This window comes from Ornithodoros turicata, unplaced genomic scaffold (assembly GCF_037126465.1).
Source record: "Ornithodoros turicata isolate Travis unplaced genomic scaffold, ASM3712646v1 Chromosome15, whole genome shotgun sequence".
NCBI classification, from domain to species: Eukaryota; Metazoa; Arthropoda; class Arachnida; order Ixodida; family Argasidae; genus Ornithodoros; species Ornithodoros turicata.
The window spans coordinates 1,152,892-1,178,021 of NW_026999318.1; the positions used below are offsets into that span (position 1 = coordinate 1,152,892).

Genomic DNA, 25,130 nt, shown 5'->3' on the forward strand with positions numbered 1-25,130 from the left:
GGCGGGCAGGGAAACGATAAAACCTCATACCTCCCTTGGTTATCGGAGTGCCAACGACCCAGCAATATGAGCCATGCGGATCTGAAGTACCCGAAACGTACTGGTCATTGCAAAAGTCGAAAAAAGTCAAGAGCAGCTGCCTCCGGCAGGAGGGAGGAGGAGGAGGAGGAGGAGTGTCGTTGGGAGGAACCGAGAGGTCTGCCTGCCTGATTAGGCGGCATGTTTCTCGGGAAGGGAAAGGTGGTGGAGAGGAGGAGAGGAGAGGGTGAAGTGGAAGACCGAGCGGAATCCGCTCGGGGGGAGGATAGCTGCGTCCATGGGCCGACTTCAGTGGAACTGTGCCGGCATACGCCTATTACACATCTGAGGGAAACCCAGGAAAAACCCCAGACGGCACAGCCGGCCCGCGGACCTCCCAGTCTCCAAGCGCACCTGTTACCGCTGCGCCACCAGAGCTGGTCCGGCAGGAAGGCGAGAGCGGATTCGCCGGGTGTTGTTTCCAATGCAGTCCCCAATAGACGGATTATCTCCGATGAATAGAAGGATTAGCCATTGTGTAGGGTACACCACTAGAGGGCGCTACGAGCGAAGCTTCACCACTAGGGGCCGCTGCTGTCGCATTCCGCGGATGACGTCATTGCTCCGTCGGGGAGCATGGTGAGAGAAGCGGGAGGCATGGGATGGTGATGCGAAATAGAGCGCCCTTGTGCAAGGCTGAGGTGGCGCTGCGAGCGATGTGACAGCCGCTCCCCAGGGCGTTGTTATGGCCTCGTGACCGCGATACGTGGCGTCGGCGGCAAAAGGTTTTGGGTCCAGCGCTGTGTACCAGTCTGAGCGAGTTTTTATTAATCTCACTCCGTTTATTGTTCAACTGATGGTTGTTGTTTGAGAGATCAATTGCTATGCTGTGAGATTGCGGTGTACGGCACGCATACGGCATACGACAATATAAATAAATTAATTTAAATAAAATGATGTGCACGATAAATTACGCCACATTATTCTTCCCGTGTTGCTACACTTTGCAATATAGAGGCGCTTTCGCGAACCAGTCCGTTCACAAACAGCCGTGTGCATCAAACGCCGTGTGCAGTGTATATATTAAACTTGGATACTTTTCTTTTAATGTCGTAATGACGCTTTTGCGACTCGAGCGCGTATATTAGCAGGCTCAAGACTTGCGGAATATCATTTTGGTGATGGTGCATATGTTCAGACAAGAGCGGAGGACAGTTGTTTCTATTCGCATTATGTATTTATTCACTTCAATATATCATTCTCACATACTACTTTAAGTTTAATTAGCTGTTAGTAATACTGTAGTATAAGCAATTTGGCACACTACAGTGCTGTAAGATATATTGTAAGCAGCTTATGGCTGCAGAATCACTGGGTGGATGTCAGTAAAATTTTCTGTGGTGGTCACTGTCACTAATAGGGATTCATTTAAGCATTGTGGCAATTACAATGTAAACAGTCATCTGCTATATTGGAAAGTGAGTGATTATGGTCAAACAAGTCTCAATAAACATGATACCTTCTACAATACCATCTGTGATTCCTAAATGTCAGTATGACAAGGTATGAAGAAATGTTAACGTAGTGCATGTTATCCAAAGCAGGTTCTTACACATCCCCCCATGGGCACACACTCAGAAAAAAAAAAAACTGGTCTTGGGTTTGCCTCTGGTAACATAATTTAACTACACAAATGCAGATATGTGCGTACAAAGACATTTGTAAGGAAAGCATGAAGATTATTGCAGTTGCAACAGCCATGTCAGTAGGTCATGCACACCTTGGTATTTTTGAAATTTCTCAAATATTTCCATATATTTTATATTCAACGTGCTGGACATTTGGTGTGCAACACCTGATATTGAATCAAAATCTGAGCCAGTATTGGGTCATGAACACACCGGCGTAACATGAGCAACAATAAGGCCGACGACATGTCAACAAGTTGCAAACCGCTGTTCCATCTTGCACATTTGTCATGCCCATCTAGGTATTTTTGAAATTTCTTAAACAACTGCATATCTTTTATATTCAACGTGCTGGACATCTAGTGCGCAACACCTGATATCGAACCAAAATCTGAGCCAGTATTGGGTCACGAACACACCGGTGTAACATGAGCAACAATAAGGCAGACGACATGTCAACAAGTTGCAAACCGCTGTTCCATCTTGCACATTTGTCATGCTCGTCTAGGTATTGAAATTTGAAATTTGGAATATGAATAGGATGAATAAATGTTAACATAGTGCATGCTATCAGAAGCAACTCCTTCCACCCCCCCCCCCACACACACGCATACTCAGAAAAAAAAAGTCTTTGGTTTGCCTCTGTGCGTGTAGCTTCTCTGATCAAATTACCTAATATTGATACAAAGAGTCTGAGGGACGCACACTAAGATGTTCAGCACATTGAATATAAGAGATGTGGAAATGTTTAACATTTTTCAAAAATTCCTAGATGAGCATGACAAATGTGCAAGATGGAACAGCGGTTTGCAACTTGTTGACATGTCGTCTGCCTTATTGTTGCTCATGTTACACGGGTTTGTTCGTGACCCAATACTGGCTCAGATTTTGATTCCCTATCTGGTGTTGCACACTAGTTGTCCAGCACGTTGAATACAAAAGATGTGGAGATGTTTAAGAAATTTCAAAAATACCTAGATGAGCATGACAAATGTGCAAGATGGAACAGCGGTTTGCAACTTGTTGACATGTCGTCTGCCTTATTGTTGCTCACGTTACACCGGTGTGCTCGTGACCCAATACTGACTCAGATTTTGGTTCGATATCAGGTGTTGCACACCAGATGTCCAGCACGTTGAATATAAAAGATATGGAAATGTTTGAGAAATTTCGAAAATACCAAGGTGTGCATGACCTACTGACATGACTGTTGCAACTGCAATAATCGTCATGCTTTCCTTACAAATGTGTGTGACTGCACATATCTGCATTTGTGTAGTTAAACTGTGTTACCAGAGGCAAACCCAAGACCCGTTTTTTCTTTCTTTCTTAGTGTGTGTACATGGGGGGATGTGGAAGAACTTGCTTTGGATAACATGCACTACGTTAACATTTCTTCATAACTTGTCATGCTGGCATTTAGGAATCACAGTTGGTATTGTAGAAGGTATCATGTTTATTCAGACTTGTTTGACCATAATCACTCACTTTCCAACATAGCAGATGACTGTTTACATTGGAATTGCCACAATGCTTAAATGAATCCCTATTAGTGACAGTGACCACCACAGAAAAGAAGGAACTAAAATTTTACTGATATTCACCCAGTGATTCTGCAGCCATAAGGTGCTTACAATATATCTTACAGCACTGTAGTGTGCCAAATTGTTTATACTACAGTATTACTAAACGCTAATTAAATTTAAAGTAGTATGTGAGAATGATATACTGAAGTGAATAAATACATAATGCGAATATAGGAACAACATTGTTCCGCTCTTGTCTGAACATATGCACCATCACCAAAATAATATTGCGCAAGTCTGGAGCCTGCTAATATACGCACTTGAGTCGCAAAAGCGTTATTACGCCATTAAAAGAAAATTATCCAAGTCTAATATATACACAACGGGATGTACACAGCTGTTTGTGAACGACTGGTTCACGAAAGCGCCTTTATAATGCAAAATGTAGCAACACGGGAAGAATAATGTGACGTAATTTATCGTGCACATCATTTTATTTAAGTTAATTTATTTATATTGTCGTATGCCGTATGCGTGCCGTTCACCCCAATCGCACAGCATAGCAATTGAGCTCTGAAACAACAACCATCAGTTGAACAATAAACGGAGTGAGATTAATAAAAAGTCGCTGAAAGAGTGGTACACAACGCTGGACCCAAAACCCTTCGCCGCCGACGCTGCGTATCGCGGTCACGAGGCTGTAACAACCCCATGGAGAGCGGCCGCCGAAAGCGGCTGTCATACCGCTCGCAGCGCCACCCCAGCCTTGCACGAGGGCGCTCTATTTCGCATCACCATCCCATGCCTCCCGCTATCTCTCACCATGCTCCTCGACGGAGCAATGACGTCATCCGCGAAATGCGACAGCAGCGGTCCCTAGTGGTGAAGCGTCGCTCGCCCTCTAGTGGTGTACCCTACACAATGGCTAATCCTTTTATTCATCGGAGATAATCCGTCTGTTGGGGGCTGCATTGGAAACAACACCCTCGGAGCCTATACGCGTCCGTCTACGAGACGGGAGAGCTGCTTCTCCGGCGCTGTCGGCCTGTTCGTTCCCTTCGGCACCGCAATGGGCGGAAACCGATTGGAGAACCAGCCTGTGCCCTGCTTCGTAGACAAGGCAGTAAGCCATTAACACGTCCAACACCAACGGTGCGGATGAGCCTCGGATGCCAGAATTTTCAATTGCTTGCAGCGCAGATGTAGAGTCAGTGAACACAACCCATTCCCGCGGGGTAAAATGAACGATGTGCTGCAGAAAGAAAAGTATGGCCTAGAGTTCCGCAGCTGTGGATGAGGTCTGATGCGAAAGGCGACGTCCTTCCACTACTCGTTCAGACGGGATGACGAATGCAGAGGCGGACTTGCCATTTCGAGATGCGCCATCGGTATATGCAGCGGTAGAGGTAGAAAACTTCGCGTCTAGCAGAGCACGGAGCATAAAAATGGGCTCGAGGGCCTTGAGGGGGGAACTTCATCTCTTCGTTCCTGGAGGTCCGGAAGATGTACAAAGGTAGGTGGCACAGGCAGAGACCACGGGGCGTCCGGCGGTGGGACTTCCGTAGCTATGAAGCCAGTGAGAGCGGTGCGTGTCCTCTGCGCTACGCGATGGAAATAACTTTCAGGACGGCATCGAACTTTCCTGAGTGGTGGGTGACGGGGAATGTGCGCACGCAGACGTAGAAAGTGCCGAGCCAATTCATGCTCACGGAGAACCTTAACCGGGAGTTCACCAGCTTCAGCCAGGACTTGCCTTGTTTCAGCCATTCTTGGAAGGCCAAGGCAGCGACGAGGGTTTCGGGCAAACAGCGTCCGAAGGGCATTTATTGATGTTCTGGAAATCCTGCGCAAGATTGGAAGAGAAAATATTCGTAACACATCCTAATCCGCATCTGCATCGCTTGTCGGGATCTCGCGTGCCCTGGAACAGGGGAAGAAGACGACGAAGAAGGTAAAGGCACCTGCAAGGGAAGCAGCGGGAAGTACAAAATATTTTTTTTTATGACTCAAGTATTGTAATGTGCATGATGAGAATTTTGCATGTTATTTATGAAACACTGAAGGCCTTATGGACACTGAAAAATAACTATTGCCCCATCGTATGCATCGGATATGGCACGTCCAGGTACATACGTGCTATATTTAGTACATCACGGCCCAGCGTCTGTCACTCCTTGGAAGTTGAACTCAGGAAGTACTCCTTTGCAACAGTGTTTCCTTTGTTTTATTTTTATTTTATGGATAGGAATTCCGTCTAGTAGGTTTTATTTTGCGACGAAGACATATTCATATTCTCATATTTCCATCTGACCGAGAAAATTATCCAGGTAATGAGGAGGACGGAGAATGTGCTTCACGAGGTGCGGCAGACGACGGACATCATGTATTACATGAGCTAACTGACGTGTTTGATGAAGAGCAAATCACAGGGAATGTATAATGGCGAAACAAACTAATGAAGAAGCTATACAGCTCATTTTTGGGGCTCAAAAATTAATGTTCATCTTCCACATGCTCTGCAGTATTTTTGGCAACTGTTAGTTCAAAATGATCGTGTACATTTTTCCGTTTCTGAAGAGGGTCCAAAAAAATTGTATCGTCAAATATTTTTACCTTTTTCACAACCACTGAGCCCTGATGTACTACATTTAGTACATGACGCCATCGTCTCTAGCAAAGAAATAGTTACCTCGTATTTTGTATTTTTGGGTTCCCTAGCCGGTATGGAAACCAAATCAGGTCTGAAAAGATCCAACTGAATATTTTCCCACTACATCATTTGCGCGTGTGCTCTCATTCGTTCGTCACTTTATTATCACGAACCTCGATAGACCAGAGCATGGAAGGGCGTGTGGTTTTGCCATTTCCGGTTCCCATTGATTCGCAGAGTAGCATGAAGATAACGGTTGACTGTGTGTATTCATCTTTGAATTACTGTTGTCTTCTGAACTACATACCTACATTCGTTATGATTTATTGGTTTCACTCGCAAAGCACACAAACGCCACTTCAACACGCCGTAGGCGGTAAACATGTTCATCCGTCTCGCTGGAAAGCAAGGGGTTGGCGGTGTCGCATACCATCTCACACATAAGATATGAGTCACGTTTGATATGACAACGTTTTTCTTCCGATAATGATAGCACAAATTTTACACGCACCCAAAAGGGTCGCACGTACTCAACACAATTACGCGGCTTGCCTCGTTTCCTTCGCTCGACGTCGTTCCCTCCATGAGCCCGTTTCGGCGTTTGTTATTCCAAGTGACTGCACAGGGTGGGCAACCAACGAAGCAGCTCCGCTGTAGTTAGGGGGCAGAAATTCGTCCACTAACATTGTCCATGACCAACGAGTGGCTGCGCCCTGGTGGTCACACTCGGGGATAGGAGAATCCCATTGACAAAGTCCGTTCTCTAGAGTCTTCCTATACTCTATGCATTTAACGCGCAGTATGGGATAACGAGAAGTTGAAGATAGGGCTCCTGGTCACAAAATTATACCTTTCGGAATGATGATTGGCTGTAGGAGAGGGCGATGTGGTGAAGTCCTGTTTCAGCAGTGTATATCGCATTACTGTATAGTGCGTGATCAGGACATGATGGACGAAGCCCGATTCTACGTTAATTGCGGTTCGTCAGCATGAACAAGCTGCCAATCCGATCAGTCGTATCCCTCAATGAGAGGTCCCCACGTGGCATCCCTCAGAAAGACTCTTGCTGTTGTTACAACTCTCCCGCAGAGGGAGAGAGAAGAGAACACTTAACTACTTCATCGAGGAATGAAATTGAAGAGTACTGAACCCCGGGGATGCCAAATATTGCGGACATTACGTTTGCAATAATGGGAGCAGGACCATAGCGATTGATTATAGATAAGATTACGTCTCTATTAATAAGCGTTACATGCACCTCGACGCCGAAGAAACTCGTCTCACCGAGGTAGACATTGTTACCGAGTAGTATAGAGGGATGTCGAGTTAAATCAGTGTCCAGTCACAGCAGCGCCCAAATAAAACGGTAGCCACACTCTTAGAAATGAACTTCACCACATAGCACACTCCTAGCCAACCATCACTCCGAATGACAACGTTCTCGCCTCTGATTTGTTGAAAACGGGAGGAGGAGCCTATTTTGTGCATTACGCACGGCACAAAATAGGCTCCTCCTCCTGTTTTCAACAAATCTTGGGCGAGAACGTTGTCATTCGGGGTGATGGTTGGCTAGGAGAGTGCTATGTGGTGAAGTTCATTTTTAAGAGTGCAGTTAGTCCGCGTCTTCCTGGCGCCGCCAGAGTGCGCACGTATCTCCATCATGCAACAGACGTTTATTAGGAGAGCTTGGTCATTTGGAGGAGCCTGTCTCAAAGTACGCCATTAGACGTCACACGACGGGTGGCCTAAGGGCCACTGGCACCATCTTGGATCACAGCGTCCTTCATGGAAATCTCACATTCCGCCATTTTGGAACGGATGCACAGCTTTCAAATCCCCCGTATCGCCGTGGCTCGCCTTTCATCCCGGCCAAGTGGCCGGAGCGATGACGGCTCTGACGTCACGGCGAGCCCCCATCTCCGGACAGTCAAAGATCACAGAATAGCAGAACTGTCTCAATAAATGGGTAATGCATAATGTCAGAGACGTTTGTGGGGAGTGTTGGGCCGTTTAGAGGAGCCTATTTTAAAGTGTCCCATTTCACATCGCATGACGGGCGGCGCCAAAGCCAGTGCCACCATTTAGGAGCAGAGGTGCTGCCTTGAAATATATCCGTGCCACCACGGCTCGCCTCTTATTTCACCAAAATGGGTAGAGTGATGACGGCTCTGACTTCATGGCGACCCCCATCTCTGGGAGGCAGAAAACCAAAGAATAGCAAAAATCTCCTCCTAAACGGCTCCGTGTTATGTGATCTGTGGCCACCTGTGCGACCCCCTCCTCATGCAAAGAACGTACATACACAGAAGTCTACAAAATATATTATTGAAACACATCTGTCAGCTCCTCTGCATTTCCAGGAATAATCTAAAGAAACACTGCTTGACGCTAGCGAAATGTCCACGAAGTTCTTTCGAATCCGCGGGGTCTTTAGACCTCTTCCACACACACCTGCAACCCTGTAGTATCAATTATTATTCTTTGACGGATGCTGAACAGCTGATCCCCGGAGCTGTCATATCGACGCCCGACGACTTCCTTGCCACGCCCACGTGAACACATGCAAAGAATACATAGCTGTACATTTGAAAATATTTTGTTAAAGAACTGATTCTTTAATCTAAACCCTATGACCCGACATGTCAACTTGCTGCCCACACGTGTACGCTGTGCAAGAATAGACTTACACAGTTGTACAGTCGAAAACAACAACTTTATTTTATGATGGTGAGTGGGGAGTTTCATTGCCAGGCGAATGTACACTCGAAAACATTTTTATTATTCATATGGAACCTGTGGTGGACGACGATGACTAAGCTCGCGCCACTACAAGCTCAACCAACTGATCTCACATGTGGAAGTATCTAGTTTCCAACCAATGCAGACTATTAATAGCTGTAACAACGTGTTGGAACAAGTCATGCTAATCATACCAAGTGATAATTGTCCTGCCTTGCGTCTCTGCACCACAAATTTTGGACTATGTTCATGCTGTTCAAAATTTGAGGAATGGAACCAAAGAGGATAATGACTATTCTGTATTTACTATCATAACCACCTTTTTACACACACCCCATATTTTCAATTGCACAACCAACATTCCAGATATCAAAACCCATCAAATCATGACATTCAAATTTGCAAACATGCAAATTTTTTACACTTAGAACTATCTATTTTATGTTTCCTTACACCTGACATATCATAATTGTTTTCTTAAAGCTACCAATACAACTCTATCAAGTGAACAATAATTATTCTGCATATAATATCATAATCGTTTTTTACACTCACAAATTTGTGTCAGAGGCCTAATGATTTTCACTGATCATGTGATACAGAAACAATCCGTGTTCGGGGGGTGACATTGCAGATATCAAAGCACAACATGCAACTATAGCCGCACAAAACCAGGCACAACGTATAATTGAGGATATTTTTAGGAATACAACACAATCGAACTTTTCTGCATGTGACCACCATTTGCAACCTCAGTGCTTGGAACATATCAGGCTTACCTTACCATTAATCCTATGAGGGGGTATGTCTTAATCGGCTCACAGTTGGTAGTCACACAGAAATGGCTATACAGCACAAACTCAATACGACTTAACCAATCCTCCATGGGCTATTCCATTAGATGACAGTAAATTATGACACAAGCATTCCTCTTCAGTAATGGCATACTTTGGCTCGGCGTGAGTTAAAGGAGCATTAAAGTGGTATCTAACATGGCCCAAAACTGCTGTCATCTTGTAAAGCAGTATGTGAAAAGCATTTCCACAAAATATTTCTGTCCAAAGTTGTATCACCACGGTGCAATTAATTTGGAAAACCGCTGCCGCGGTGACAGGCCGGAGCGCTCCAACTGCAGACCACACCCACTCTAGTGTGACGTTCGTGGTAGAGAGCCCCTCATTCGTTCGTAGGAAAAACCGTCTGCTACGAACATTGCTAGCTGCTTCTTGTTGACTTCTATTATTTATATGATTTATGTCACGTTTTCTTTAAAAGAAGAAGCATATACGCAGCCTGAGAAAATAAGATTACGATCGCAAGAGTAATATATCCGTGGCTTCTGTGCAATCTCAGAATTCACAGCAGCAGAAAGCTATTGCGAAGTGGTATTGTGGAAGCGGTATTGTGGCGCCACCTGTAGGCCACTGAACCAACTGCGCGGTGAAAACTGTCGGACAGGCTGCACACTGTCGAGAAGCACGGGGTTTTTGCTGTACAAACGCAGTTAATTTCGGGCTGCACCACTCGTTCTTCCCGTGGTGCCTGCTGTCCCAAAAAATCGTGGTTGTGTCGTTGTCAGCCTTCAGACCCTCCGTTTCGGACATCACGAAGCCGGAGAACGCATGGCGTCTCCCAAGCGGTAGCAGACGCTCCGGCCTGGGCGATGTTGCTCACCTCGATCATGTGATCCCAAGTCCAATGAGGAGCGTCCTCACCACTTGCGTCACATAGTGACGTGTGTGGTGGCGCTCATCACGTGCCTATCGTAAAGGCGAAGGTGATAACATGTTCGGCTCCCGTAATTTGCTCTATTAAAAAGGCACCAAGGCGGCGACCACTCGCATCAGTGTGGACTTCGGTTGGTACTTCCGGATTAAAATGTGCTAGCACTGGCGGGGAAGCTAGAGCCGTCTTTAAGTCGGCGAATACAGGCATACGAGGCTGGTCCGCACCCCTAGTGGTGCATGTGTTGATGACTTACCAGAATTTGTACGAAGCAAGACACAGGCTGATTCTCCAGTGGGTTCCAGCCCACTGCGGTGTTGTGGCAAATGAACTTACAGCACCGCAGAAGCAACTCTGTCATCTAGGAGACGAACGAGAATTGCACTGCTGCTAGGAGACTGTCGTTCTATTCATCAACTTTTGCACCCCTGGCTTCCCGCCCATGGGCAACTAACATTCTCCCCCATCTATGCTTGCAAGAGCTGATATAGCAGTTTCTCTGAATCAGCTGGACTCTCACCTTCTCACCGTGTCAAAATTGCTTGGTCCCTGGCCAAATCCACTCCACTGACGCTCAGCCCTAAAATCAATGCTAATTTTTTAAACATCGCATTACCGGCAACAATGGGCTACAGTATCGCCGCTGGCGATGAATTTCCCCACTCATCAATATTGAAATAAAGTTTGTTTCCACTCACAAATTTCGATATGCAAATGAGCCAAAACCGCAGTGACCGAGAGTGAAGGAAGCACAGCGCTCATTTCATGTAAGAGGGTCATGTGCTTTAGAGCGATAGAAATTATAGGAGCTTATCTGCTGGCCAGACCAACCACTTTCCGACCAAGATAAGCCTCTGCTGCTGAAGGTGATACGCTCCTGGGGCGCTGTTCTGGTTTCGGCTCATTTGCATAGCAAAATTCAGCAATGAATATTTCACAGCACACGCTCTTTTCTACGTTTTTAAAAGATAGAATGGATTTCAATGAACCGTTTTCTCCCATTCTGCGATCTCGCTTTTGCCCAAAATTCCCTGATTAAACAATTAATCAAGTGTAGGTAGTTATTCATCTAGTAGTTACCTACTATCTTCGAGAGGATGTCCGCCTTGCCGTATAACTCAACAGAAAAAGAACTATACTGCTATCATAGATTTTTCATGAAAACTCTGTAAATTATAAAAAAAGCGCCTGGTATGACGACTATGATTCGCGCCGCGTCGCGAGACAACTATGGTCATAAACGACGCCGTAGTGGTTGGGTCCCTTTTTGTCAAACTCAAGGTCGCTTCTATTTGGCTTCTCAAATTTTTCTTTCGCTGAGTAATAACAAATGAATTTTGAAAGTGAAGGATGTCCACGAACGAAGTACGTCTCGGGGGTGTTGCAAGAAACCAGTCACATAGGAAGTGTAAAAAAGGCTCTGTATTTGCATCATTCGTGTGGTAGAGGTGCCTCTATTAGTAGGATGGGCTTCAGCATTGACGCTGAGTAAGATGAACCGCTGCCTGGTCAGCTACACTTATGGCTGGCCCCGCTCTTTGGAATATGATGCAAGATAGTCCGTACAAGGACCGTGCCAGATAGCAGCAGGCCAAAGATGATGACGACGCACCCCAGGAACTGCATCAACCGCTCCCGGGGCAGGTAGCCGGGTTTCTTACGTACGACACCCACCAAGCATAAACCTGAAAGCATTTTAATTGGCGGCTTTATGCACAGCAGATGACAAGAAGCAGCGTCACTTTTTTCAGATCAACTTAAATTAGCAATCAATATCGGCCTTCGGTGTCAGCTTCGTACTACTGAAGTACTATGGAAAAGATGTAATATGGAGTTAGAGATTTTCCCAGCACATACCTGCTCACCTTATTTGAAATCCTTATTTGGAATCCCCAAAACAAGAAGAAACAGCCAAAAAGGCCAAAACATTTAAAACAGACTGCAGGTACCGGTGCCACACCCCCTATGGAATTCCAACACCCCCTGAGGGGAAAACCTAACACAAATCCCTAAATGGAGCACTTTGAAAATGAGGTCTGAAACGTGGGAGAGGACAATATTTGTTCCCACGAATAAAAATTATATATGCAAGCTTTTCTCATAGCCACCTTCTTTTTTCGTCTCACATATTATGGGACGACGACTCCTCTTGCCGTGCCACACGAGAGCTCGCCCCTGTGCCATGCAATCGAACGTTGGTACTTTATTGAGCTTCGTTTTCAGTAAGTTGCATGACGTATCAATTTGAAAGGGAGCAATACCCCCTTCTTCATGAAAATCTGTTCGAAACGCGAGTTTTGGACTTCCTGCGTTGAACAGCCGCGTTTAGACGTTTTCTCATGCCAAGTACCCCACACCCCACACCGCTAGCAGGAAAAGCAAAAAGAAACAACCACCCATAGCCTCGCGACACACTCAGCGCTCCGAATGCAGTAAAAGTAGCACGTAGCATATGTTTAGTGTTAAAGGAGCATAAAAGTGACTCCCAAAATATTTTTGTTCTTCGCTGCGGCGGGTTCTGCAACGAATAAAATGAGCTCCTGTGATAGAACGCTGAGCGCAAGTGACCTACACCTTTAAAAAAATCCCCTCCTCGTGCAATGAGCGCATCGCCGAACGAAAGGACATCGTGAGGTATCGTGGGCTTCGGCCGTGACCAGTGACGTACAGCGGCACAACTCAATCTTGTATAAGCGACGCGTGAGGTGAAAAGAAAAAACAAAGAACAAAGGCAGGCAATTTTTCAGTGGTCAGCTTTATGCAACAGAACGCCTTTCTTCGACCTCGGACAAAATTCACAGCACAACCAATTATCAGCACAACCAACTAGGTCACGCTATGACGAAAACTGTCACAAACAGTTGCCATAACCCACAACAGTGAGTGTTTGGTTCCGCATAGTTGACCCTACCACCTTTGTCGCAAAGTGTCGACCATCCCAAGCATTTATATAGGATTAATTTGAGTGGCACCTGGATTATTTTGCATGGCACTCGGATTAATTTAAATGGCACCTGGATTAATTAGTTTGGCACTAGGATTAATTTAGCTGGCACTTGGATTAAAATCGCCGGGAAATCCTGTAGTACCTGCCCTATCGTCTCTTCTCTCTGTCCCGTTCCCAGTATTAGTTCATCATGCAAGAACACAACGGAGCCAATATGTCTTCCCCAGACGACGCCCCCCGGCGAAGAACTTGCAGTCAGAGAATGGTAACGGCAATGGTAGCGGAAACAAGCGGTATATTACGGAAACGATAACGGAAACCGAAACGCATACCACGGTCCTCCATTACCGAAAACTGAAACGGAAACGAAAATTATCATCTGGTATTGAATTCGGGTAATGGCTATTCCTGTTGTGCGGTGACATTTGAGTGATATTTCATTTTTATTTTTGTATTTTGATGATTCCGTTCCCTGTAATGCTATAAATACCACACGTGAGCATGGAAACGAAGCGCAATTTGGATCTCGTCCCTGTCCTCCAAACTCCATGACATCAACACCTAACTTTACTCCATCATAGCACGAGGATGACAGCCTACGATTTTTAGTTATTAGTTTACTTTTTTGCATTTCACCGTAGCTATGGCAGTATTATTTACTACTATTTATGAATGCGACATTGGATGAAGGTTACGCCCATCTTGAGTTGCTGGACTCAGAGTGCTGATGACTGAAGACATCATCCAACATTTAAAAAAAAAAATCTTGCAAGATGTGCGCATCCCGACGACGTAAAATGTGTGTGTATGCGTGACACCAACGTTGCACTTAGGCAAAACAGGGTGCTGACGGAGCTTTACCCGCAGCTCTGTGACAGCCGTTCCATTACCAGAAACAGTAACAGAAACTAAATTGAGAGGCTGGTATCAGAAACAGATAACGGAAACGAAAATATAGCAGTAACGAAAATGGAAACGGTAACGAAAATACGTCCGTTGCCCTTCCCTGCTTGCAGTTGTACATCAGTTGCAGTACTCTGAAGCTATTCAGTGACTCTATTGCTAGGTACTTGAACTGCCATTATGAGGTACTTTGCCCATCACTGCTCCTAATCTTCCGCACGACCTTGGCTGCCACCAACGAGCTGCCGCTTTTACCTGCACTCTAAAACAGAACTTCACCGCACATCACGGTGAAGGCCAACCACTGTACAGAACCACACCTTTATCACTCCCGATTTGTGGAAAGCGCGGGGCGTACGCTTTTCTGGGAACCGCATTAGTGTTCTAAAAAGGCGTACGTCTTCCGTTTTTAACCAATGAGGGAGCAGAACGATGCCATTCGGGATGGTGATTGGGCGTGCTATGTGGTGAAGTTCTGTTTTTAGAGCGGGTTCAGCGATGCCTCTGGTCGCTAAGTGTCTGCACTGCGGATGTCACCTGATGTCGTCCACGCCATCTGGCAACACGTACGCCGCGGAGTAATAGCGTTAGGCGGTGTGCTGATGAGCATTCGCACAGGAGTTAGGAGGAGTGCCGCCAAACGCTGCGGGGGATGAAGAGGCGATGGTCGAAAATGACGAACGCGAGCGAAGCGCGGCCACCCAGGCAAAAATCTGGAGTGGGACCACTTCGAAGTGGATTGGACAGGAACCACTTGGAATGTGGAACCATTCATTGGCTGGGACCAGTTAAAAGTGGAACCAGTTTCATGGTAGTCCCACTTGAAGTGGAACCAATAGAATTTGTCCAGTGGTCCCCTCTGCTAAGTGGTATCGGATCCGACCACTTTGCAGCTGAGACCACTGAATTCATGACCGAAAGTAATGCATAGAAAAGACATACTGTTCAAATAAATGTTGTTTATTCTGCCATGAGCATACACTAAGTATAAATAAATAATCGATACGTATTTATTATTTATTATCAATATCTCTCACGTATTTTACGCGTAATCACTCACTGCGTCTAGACTAGGCATATCCCTGTGTTGACTGTGCGATGCACTCACGGACCACAGGAAGCATGGCGTTTTGTTGACCACCTCACACCTTGTATTTTCTCTGAGAAGATGACACCTCCGTCCATGTAGGTCGCGACATGTACCCTTTTCCTCTTCACCAAACGATCCTAACCTTTATAGACTCTTCTTAACCATTTTCTCAGGTTTCTCTAGTTCCTGAAATAAAACACATGATCAATAGTAATCGAAGCATCACGGTAAGCACTTATACCTGTAGACATCAGAACAAGTGTGCAGAACAACATCAGAACATTATGTGCCGTCCGTTTGGCGTTTCATGGTCCGGTTCTTCTCCGGACGCCGTGTCGTCTTCTTAGCGTCAAAACTTCTCCGAGATGTCGACAATAAGTTTCACATGAATCATTGTCATCACGTTGTCTTAGAAAACGCACTAAAAGCACGTAAATACGGCACAGGAGATGTCCGATCTCTGCCACGGCAACCGAAGAGAAAAAACAACTTGTTACGGCGTGTCCAAGATCCAACTGACACTCTCCTCTCTCTGCTCACTCGCCCTACGCCCTACCGCTGCCCGCCGTTCGAATTTGAATTGATAACCTCCCGCCGCACCGTGGCGTTCTCATAATTATTGCGCCTGCTTTGGATCAGCCCGTGCAATTACCTCTTTGGTTTTTCTTCTTCTAATTATTTAGCGTAGATTGTCATCTTTTGAATGTGTCTTTTAACATTTTGCTGGTACTTTTTATGAAGTTCACCTGTAGATGAGAATATGAGCACGAATTGAAGTTACAGCATACATTTTGTCCATGACGTAGATTGATAAAAAGCAATAAAAATAGATGTTACGTGTGCTGAAATACATCAAAATTATGGATCAAACAACCCACAAGGGTATATGGCAAGAGTGGACTCTTCCTTCCCGAACAGACCTCAAAGGGGAAGTCGCCCAGTTTGGAATCTCAAGTGGTTCAATCAGTTCAATTGACCATTGTGGGAACAAAATGATACCTGTGAGGCTCCCACTGTAAGTTCTGGAACCATTTGAAGCCAGAGTGGTACCACTGATTTTACCAATGTGGAACCAGCCACTCCACTTGGGAATCCAGCTGGGACCATCCAGATTTAACTGGAACCATTCCGGGACCAACCACATTCAACTGGAACCAGTCCAGATTTTTGCCTGGGCAGTAACGCCAGGAAGCCGCGTGCGACAAGCCCTGCCGCCATTACACTCGTCCAGATGTTCAGAAATGCGCACCAAAGAGTACAGCGACTTTAGTAAGAAGTGAACATGTTTGTAGGGGACACCCGGGTTTCTCGCACGAGGCCCATGGTAGATGGACGGGTTTGCCGTTGGGCTGCACGCAAATCATGTGGGGTCACACCGGACGTATCGCACTTCGTCTCCTGCAATACTATCACATTTCGTACGCGTTTGGCGGTGCGCCGAAAAGTGCAGTGATTTTTATGTACGTAATAACGATAGGGACTAGCGTATGGGAGACTTCGCGACTAAATGAATTTCAAGCATGTGGTATTCCCGCAATCATTTACACAAACAAAACACATTTGTGAAATATCTCACTGGAAAATGAAAGGGGTATAATAAAAACGACCTTTAACTTTTGAAATTTGAGAAAGGCTGGCTTCCACCAGCGATCGTCGATGGAGGTGCTGCTTCTTTCTTTCTGTGGTCGGCCAACGTCACCGTGCATTAGCCAAACCATTCCTGTGTTGTTTCCTGACCCGTGCAAGTAGACTAAAAGCTGTCTTTTTTTCATCAGTGTCTGAGTAATCTGATCCAGAATCTTCCTCCATTGTTTTGTTCCGGGAATATAACACTGCGGCTGCGACCGGCGTGGTATACTACTTGTCCGCTCCATCCAGAGTGACGTCAACAGGGTGGCCTTGGAAGGTGAAAATTTCTATGACATCCTCTCCACGTTCCTGTTTCGGTTTGATTGTTTTCTTGGACCTTCTTTCTTGGACCTGGAATGGACCTTCAACACTAGTTTGGTTTAGGTTTCACACGTGGCTTCTAGTGAAATTCGAAGCTGCTCTGTAGAGCTGACAGGAGACTTGCAGAGTAGAGAATTTTTTAATATATTTTCCAAAGACCATGTAAAAAACAATGTGCTGTACCAACTGTATTCAAAGAAATACAAATATACTCTGACCGATGACACACAATGGGCGCAAGGTTGAGAACACAAGAATACTGCAGGCACTGTCCTGAAATTCTAAGTCACCATTTGTGAGAAAGCAATGACCACGCACAGCCTAAGGTTCATATTGAGCTCCTTCCATTATTCTTTTTATTGACAGTACGTTGGCTGCCATCCACATCCAGTTCATGAAAATGACCTTTATCGTTGAAAGAACGGTTCAACAGTAAGCGAGCTGGTGATAGTGTCCATGATGGCGAGACCTGAGGAGGTGATACAAGAAGGGACATACACACACTATGTTGAGACATTGTGTATGGTCCCCTCCTATCCCTCGTTTCAGGGTTTTTCGCTATGAACCTTCATGATGTTTCCTTCCGGAGACTTTACATATTTTTACGTAGGATTGTGAAGGCACAGTCAGGCGCTGTTAGCAAATCACACAATACTTGTCTTGAAACAAGAATCCATAGAAGGTACACAGTAATCTTCAGCATTGCACACATCTATGGGACATGGTAATCACTTTGGAATGTCACAGGCCGGCACATGATTAGTGGTGTTGAACAGACAACTATTTGTCATATTTTAGGCACAAAAAGCAGTTCTGGCACCTGCATGTTGAGACAGATGTATCCCTACATACTTTGCCATGACACAAATATATGAAGCAACAAATGAACTCTCTACTTTATTATGGTTATTAGTCAACACTACCAAGAATGTGGGAACACAGTCTTGTACCACCTACACTCTTCAAAATGACCTTCACACACGACACATTGTAGGTCAACGAGACTCCAGAATGATGTCCTCTCCTTCCCCATTAGCTGAAAACATTTTTCTACTACTTTACATACGGGGAAGTTAGTACAAGAAACGCACACGTTCCTTTTTTGGGCAAATCAGTATTCAGAGCGTTACCATACTGTGGTGGGCCTGCAGTGCATTACGTGGTACAGCACACATTGTAAAAGATTTCACTGCAGAACATGTCCCCCGTTCTAATGACAGTCTTCTCTAGTTTTTCAAACTGCCATTTGCCAAAGTGCTTTATGGTATGACAGAGTATTTCTAAATTTTTACTGTAGTTTACCGGTTGTAGCAGAAAAAGATACCACTGTTTCCGATCACAGGACGCAAGCCATAAGTGCTATACGGCAACAGTTTTTTGTATACATGATTTGTATACATGATAAACAAGTTTTGGTATACATGATACCGCTTGAATGGAACACAAGCTTCTGCTGCATTGCCAGAACACAACAGCGGACAGATTTACCTTACTTCACCTGAGAAAAAGAATGTACTGTTGCACACATTATGCTGTTTGAATGTCTCGAAAAATATAATTTATGACCGCAACACATCAACTGGAAGATTTCGATTTACCTTACTCAAAACTGAGAAAAGGTATGTACGGTTGTACACATGAAACTGCTTGAACTGCCCTTGAGGGCTCTGGAAGAACACCTTATTTGTGACCAAAATACAACAGCTGAGCCAACATTTTAATTTATACCTTACTCAGAATACACGACATGTGCTGCCGTGCATATGATACGATGATACTGCTTAAATGTACTCTGAAAGCGCTGGAGTAAGAACACAAACACCTCAGGCATGGTTGCTCTAAGCTAGCGAGCAACAGCAAGGGCATATGAACACAAGAAGTCGAGCACAAGTCATGCAATGCACTTGATTCATCAGAAAATGAAATGTCTCAGTACCAGGTGTCACTGTTCCGTCAACAAAAACAGATGAACTTTGAAGGGCCGTCTGGTTGGCACTGGTGACAGCCTTCAGCTTGAAACCCAGACGGTGATAGTTGAGACGTGGAGTGCAAGCTTTTCGGTGGTGCCACAATGCCTGCGAAATCATTTAACAAATAAGGCAATTCCAAATATGTACTGAGAATACACCCGCTGGGGCCTAATCTCTAAAGGATGAAGCAGTAACTGACAGATACCGTATTTTTCTTTTCTATGTGATGGCATTTGCACCGCATGACTGACTTGTCTAACATTACGCGTCTTACCTTTATCTGCTGCCTAGTCCTGTCCCTGCAATCTCCTGCTGCAGATAAGGTTGGCACAGCATCCGCGACGAGACATCTTCGGATTCGTGTGAAACAAGTTGCGCATTGCTTCCCTAACATTCGTATGAGCGAAATGAACAGATCAAATCGCTGCTTTCGAAGGTGGCACCCAGTCGGAGTTGTAACCGATTGTTGCAGTCAACAGCTTTTTTTTTTCGTCTTTCGGAAAGTTGTAGTTTGAAACATTGGAACTGCATGCTGAAGTGTTCTTGCAGACGGGAGCAAAACGCTCACGCATTCTCGGCACGCAGCACAGAACACAAAACACACCATGAAGTCTGTACTGGCCTAGCACATGCTTTGCAGTCGAAGGAAGCAAAACTCACGTTCCTCGTGGGTTCAGTGAAGTCCAGAAATATACTGGCTCCCTAATAGCGAACTGTTTATCACTTCCCCAATGTCAATCTGCGCAGCAGACGGCTCGACAGAAGAAACCGGCCGGCTTGGTGGAAGAAACCAAGCCAAATGTCATGCCAAGCCGGAGCACGGGCAGACCACGAATATGTCGTCGACACAGGGTTTGCGCGCCACGAGACGGAATGTCAGTGAAACTAAAAATTCACGTTTTCGAAAAACCGTGAGGAGTTTGGGATAACTATTTTGCACACATAATCAGTCTTCCCTTATGAACATATCGTGTGAGTACAATTCCATTCTGTGACACTCGAAAATCGGCGTAGCTCAGCTTCAAGGAGCAGACCTCCCCGTTGTGTTTATGAACACCTTATTTCTCCTGAGCAGAACACACTAACCGTACTACAGAAATCAATGTGGATGTACCGTGTCTCCTGGTGTAAAACGCAGTCGTCGCGTTACATGCGGTGCAAGATGCTGTCTCCAAGTAGATGCGACACAGTCCCATCAACTGGTAGATGTCTTAATCTTGATTGATTGATTGATTGATTGATTGATTATGTGTTTAATGGCACAAAGGCAACAAAGGCCATAGAGCGCCAAAACTATGCTGAGTGTGTCGGAGACGATTATGGGAAAGATGATGTGAGAGAGAGTGTGGTAGTTAAAACCTATCTACCTACTTAATCTTACACGTTTAGTTTAGCTGAGATGTAATGGGTGGGATGAACAAGCAGCTTACGCGTAGAAAGGTACTAGACGTGCTTTTACGGAACGCCAACCGCAAAGCGGCTGACAGTAAGATGCCACATACATATTCGGTAGCTTCGACGAAGTGTTCTTTACGTCCATGCAGAGATTTGGTCGGGGAGAAATGTCTTACTTCTTTCAGCACATAGACCATGCCTGCCAATGTATTTTCAAGGTAGAAACTTCGGACAGAGCATTTTGTAAAAGGTGTTGATCTTGGCGCATAGCTGCAATGCATCGTGCAGCTGTAGGCCGCCGCCGTACGTTTTTGCGTTCGTGTTCGTCGTCCGTGACTTATCAGTACTACTGGGTCTTCTCTCCGTGAAATTTGCAAAAATAACTGACATTTCATACACCGGGTTGGAGTTGGGACCACTTGTCTTGCCTCTTGGGGTTGACTTTCATTGCTCACCTGTCCGCTCAAAAAATGTGCAAGTCGCTCGTGTGGAAATATTAGGGAAGTTCTACCTATAGGAAAGGGCATTGCATCGATGTTATGCAGCCCTGCAGACGACCAAAAAGGTCATATCTCGCACCTGTCGCGTTACCCGCCGATTCACCCACACCCTTCAATGAACTAAATTTTGTTGGTGACAACGTTTGTTTGTTTCTCTTTCTCATACACCAGGCGATGATCTGGACGAGAAAGAGCCGTCCACCAGCGCCTCAAGAACATTACCACCTTCCTGCCATCACCATAAATATGATAGACCCATCGACAAATGAGAGATGAAGACAGATCGACAGCTCAACTGCCTGGAGTACATGGTCTGTTCGGATGCGAATGTCGACATAGACAGTGGCAACAGAGCAATCGTACTGTCCAATGTCTTGAGGTCATGGCATCAACTCATTGCCTTCCACTTCTCGAACGCTCACACAAGCCGTACGTCGAACTGTGCCGCCGTATAACGTCCCCGGAACTTACTATGCATGGTGTGTGTATGTGTGTGTGTGTTTATTCTTTACGATTTTTTATAAAAAGCCATGAGTGGAGCACTGATGTTATTTTTGCAGGCGGTTTATGCGCCCAACCGTACGTCCTGCGGAAAAGCCTATGTGACTACTGGATGACTGATTACCTAAATTTCTTTGATTAACTTTGTAATTGCATTAGTTAATTTCGGGAAAATACGAGACAGCAGAATTGGAAGCGGTCATTATTTGAGTACACTCTCTGAAACGAGCAGGTACTTTGATATATAAATTGCGAAACTTAATTGTGATGCAAATGAGCCGAAACCAAAACTAGGCACTTCTCAGGCGCAGAAACGACATGACTTCCGGCTTACGTGGGACGGAAAACGGTCTATCTCCCTACCAGATCAGCGCTTACTCCAATCAGCTACATCGCAGCAAAACATATGGCCCTCCGACTCCAACGTACATCGTTCCTTTTGCGCTCGAAAGGTGCGTGTTTCGGTTTCCGTTCATTTGCGTATCAACATCCGGCGGTGCATATTTCAACGCATGTGCGCGTTTCGGGATTTTTTAAAAATGGAACTGCTTTTAACAAGGATTGTCTGCCCTTCTGCTATCCCGCTTGCGCCGGAAAGCCCCTAATTAAAGAGCTAATTAATTCATTTTAGGTAATTACTAGTCCAGTAGTTACATACGGTTCCCGACAGGACATTCGCATGAACGGGTAAGCCGCCTACCAAAATCTTGGTCTGGGTAGCTTTCATAGTTAAACTATAAAATCTTTGTAGAGGATAGCAAAACGCTCTCTATATGACCAAAGTTTACAGTCCAAAACAAAAAGAAGTCATCAGAATTGACGAGACACACCATCCACAGAGACGCCGCCATTCTTGAGAAAATACGTAGAGCTGACTCTGAAGTCAGAGGGACGGATACAGAATCGTCGCACTACAGTGCACCAGAACGAACTTCCCTCGCAGGCATTGCAGAGCCAACCTATCCCGCATTGACTCTCAAGCCTCGAGCGTGCCTGCAACAGATCTCTTCTTAAACCTTCGTTCACGAGGCTAAGCCATAATTACTCTTTGGATTTCTTCCCCGCCTCATGCCTTCGTGCTTGCTGTCCTTTTTGGTGTCCTCTAAAATTTCAAGGCGTCGCTGGAGGTCTCCTACATGAGAACTTGAGACATCTGCCCCATACAGTGCGCGCTTTTACCACTTCGTCCATTTTCACGTATTTTGCGAACCGTCAGACGTGTCCACGGAGTGCTCTTAATTAGGATGATGCTGGTGATTGCAGGTCTTCCGTTGAACGCAAAAACCATACAACACAGGGAATGACGACAAGCAGCCTTATGATGCAGAAAGTGGTTCCCAGAAAGAATGTTGCTCTGATTGCCATACAGCTCCAGTACTTTTGCCGCATTTTTCTTAGTGTCGTCGTCTTTCCCCCAACCAAGATATTCGTTACTTCCATCAACATTCCACTGCGCGCTTCAACGCCAGAAGTTTGCCATTTTTATCCTTGTTTTTTTTTTTTTTTTTTTTGTATTACGGGATATACCTGGGACAGATTGGTCGCAGTCAGTGATCTCTGGCAATTTAGAGCCACTCAACGCCCGATATGTGAACTTGGAACTAAAGCGAGTTATGACGTTTTGTTTAATGTGTCGCGCTGGAGAGCACGCGAAAGCCCTTTTGATGTTGTGTCTGAATAGGGGTCGCGATTGGGCTTCGCGGGGGAGCTCTTCAGGAATCATGGGAAAGTGGTGCTTTACTGAATAGTACAAAACTTGAGTATGGGGCCCCCTGACTCCATCGCGCCTCTCAAGTCGGATCGCCCACGCCTACACTCTTAAAATCATAACCCGATTCCAGAACATGTTTCCCATTCCAGAAGATTCCCAAAGTGAACTAGCCTTCTGAATGAGACAACACTGTCACCTGATTTCCTGAAGACGGTAGCGACACAGTGAAAGCGCGCACGGCTCCCATAACAATCAGAAGACAGAACAATGAGGCAACAGTTGGGATGGTTGGTATAGATCCCACAACAAAGGCAACAGCAATACAACATAAGCAATCCATTCGTGAGCCTCATTCTCACCTGGGAAGATGTATACATTAAACATTGAGAGGCAACCCAAGAACTTCAAGGCGATTCCAAGGTCAATGGGTGATATAGCCAGCAATGTGGGAACCAGCAACCAGATGGCCATGGCGACGAAGGTTCGCTTCCGTTCTCCCTTACTTGCTTCCTCGGGAGAGAGATTGTAATACCTGATATACATACTTTCGAGCTCTTCCCTGTGAAACAAGGGGGGAAACAGGTATATTCTATGCAGTGGTACGCTGTTCAAAACAGAACTTCGCCATATAATACACCTGTCACGAGGTCTTCAATGATTATTGAAAGCGAAGGCCACTGAACATGCAGTCGGCGCGTGTAACTTGTGGACTTGTCAAAAATCATAATTAATAATTCGGGGCATTGCGCCGCGAGACAACTGTGACTTGTTAAATAGCACCGAGTGCAGTGCTCCCTGACAGGTCGATACGTTACACGCTTTGCGGCGCTACGGTTTATTCGATTTGGCCTGCACTTCCGGCACTAGTTCGGGGGAGTGCCGATGGGGTGCAAGCGCGTCTGCCGCCGACTTGCAATGATAGTGCAAGTGCAGCACTAGCACTGCGCGGTCGCTTCCAAAACCAAGAAGCGGGTGCACGAGCAGGCTGGTCGTCTGGTGTCCGCACCGCGACCACTGTCATGATCTTTACGCTCTCTTTTCCTTTCGTGTATACTGTTTGTGTGTGCTGTGCTTCATTCGCTTTACTAGTCATTGGAATAACCGTTTGTTATGGCACATTACCTGAGCATGCAGCGAAAAAGGGAAGATCGTAATCTGGTTCCCCGCTATCACGAGAACATTGTGGCAGATACTACGAACACTAGTTCTTCCTGTTGGTTCCTAGTTGGTTCCCCATCTGTGTATATTTTTATTTAAAGAAAAAACATTCCGAGCCGCTAGAAAAGCTCGCGTCATTTGCCGGCGCAGTGAAGACGAGCGTGATAACTAACGCTTCTGTATTTTGTTTATGCTTCCCGTGAAGACGAGAATTCGAGTTATCCGTTCGATTTTAGGTCTCAAAATTATAACCGCATTACCTCACGTATTTATTGCGCCCGTGCAGCTTCACTTGACTTCTGCCTCGCACACATGTCCACTCTTGATGCAGGAAGGAAGCGTACCAACATCCATGCCGCTGACGCGGACCCGCGTCGTCTGCTCTGCACTGGCAAAACGAATACAGAAGTGCTGCTCTGCCCGAACTAGTTCAAGGAGTGCAGCCAAGTGGAAGAGACCTATAGCCATTGGTTTCAATGATAACTGAATATTGCCACCAAGTGCAACAGTAATTGCAGATCACTCGTTTGACAGGGGTGTACAGGTTGTTTCACTAAAATACAACAACAACTTGCTCTCAAATAGAAATCCGTGTTTCAATTTGTACAATACAAGCAAAATTAGTTCACACAGCGCTGCGGTTTGGAAGAGAAACGCAA

At 45.6% G+C, this 25,130-nt stretch overlaps 1 protein-coding gene across 2 annotated transcripts in view; it reads right to left on the bottom strand.

The window, feature by feature from the left end:
- Positions 1 to 11,748: 11,748 nt before the first annotated feature.
- LOC135372512 (sodium-coupled neutral amino acid transporter 7-like) overlaps positions 11,749 to 25,130 on the bottom strand; it is a 61,200-nt gene continuing 47,818 nt past the window's right edge. For both annotated transcript variants that reach the window (XM_064606118.1, XM_064606117.1), the window contains exons 9-10: positions 23,673 to 23,872; positions 11,749 to 12,031 (exon numbers count right to left, since the gene is read on the bottom strand). In XM_064606118.1, coding sequence (XP_064462188.1) covers positions 11,856 to 12,031; positions 23,673 to 23,872 — 376 coding nt within the window. In that variant the 3' untranslated portion in view covers positions 11,749 to 11,855. The remainder of the gene's footprint in view (positions 12,032 to 23,672; positions 23,873 to 25,130) is intronic.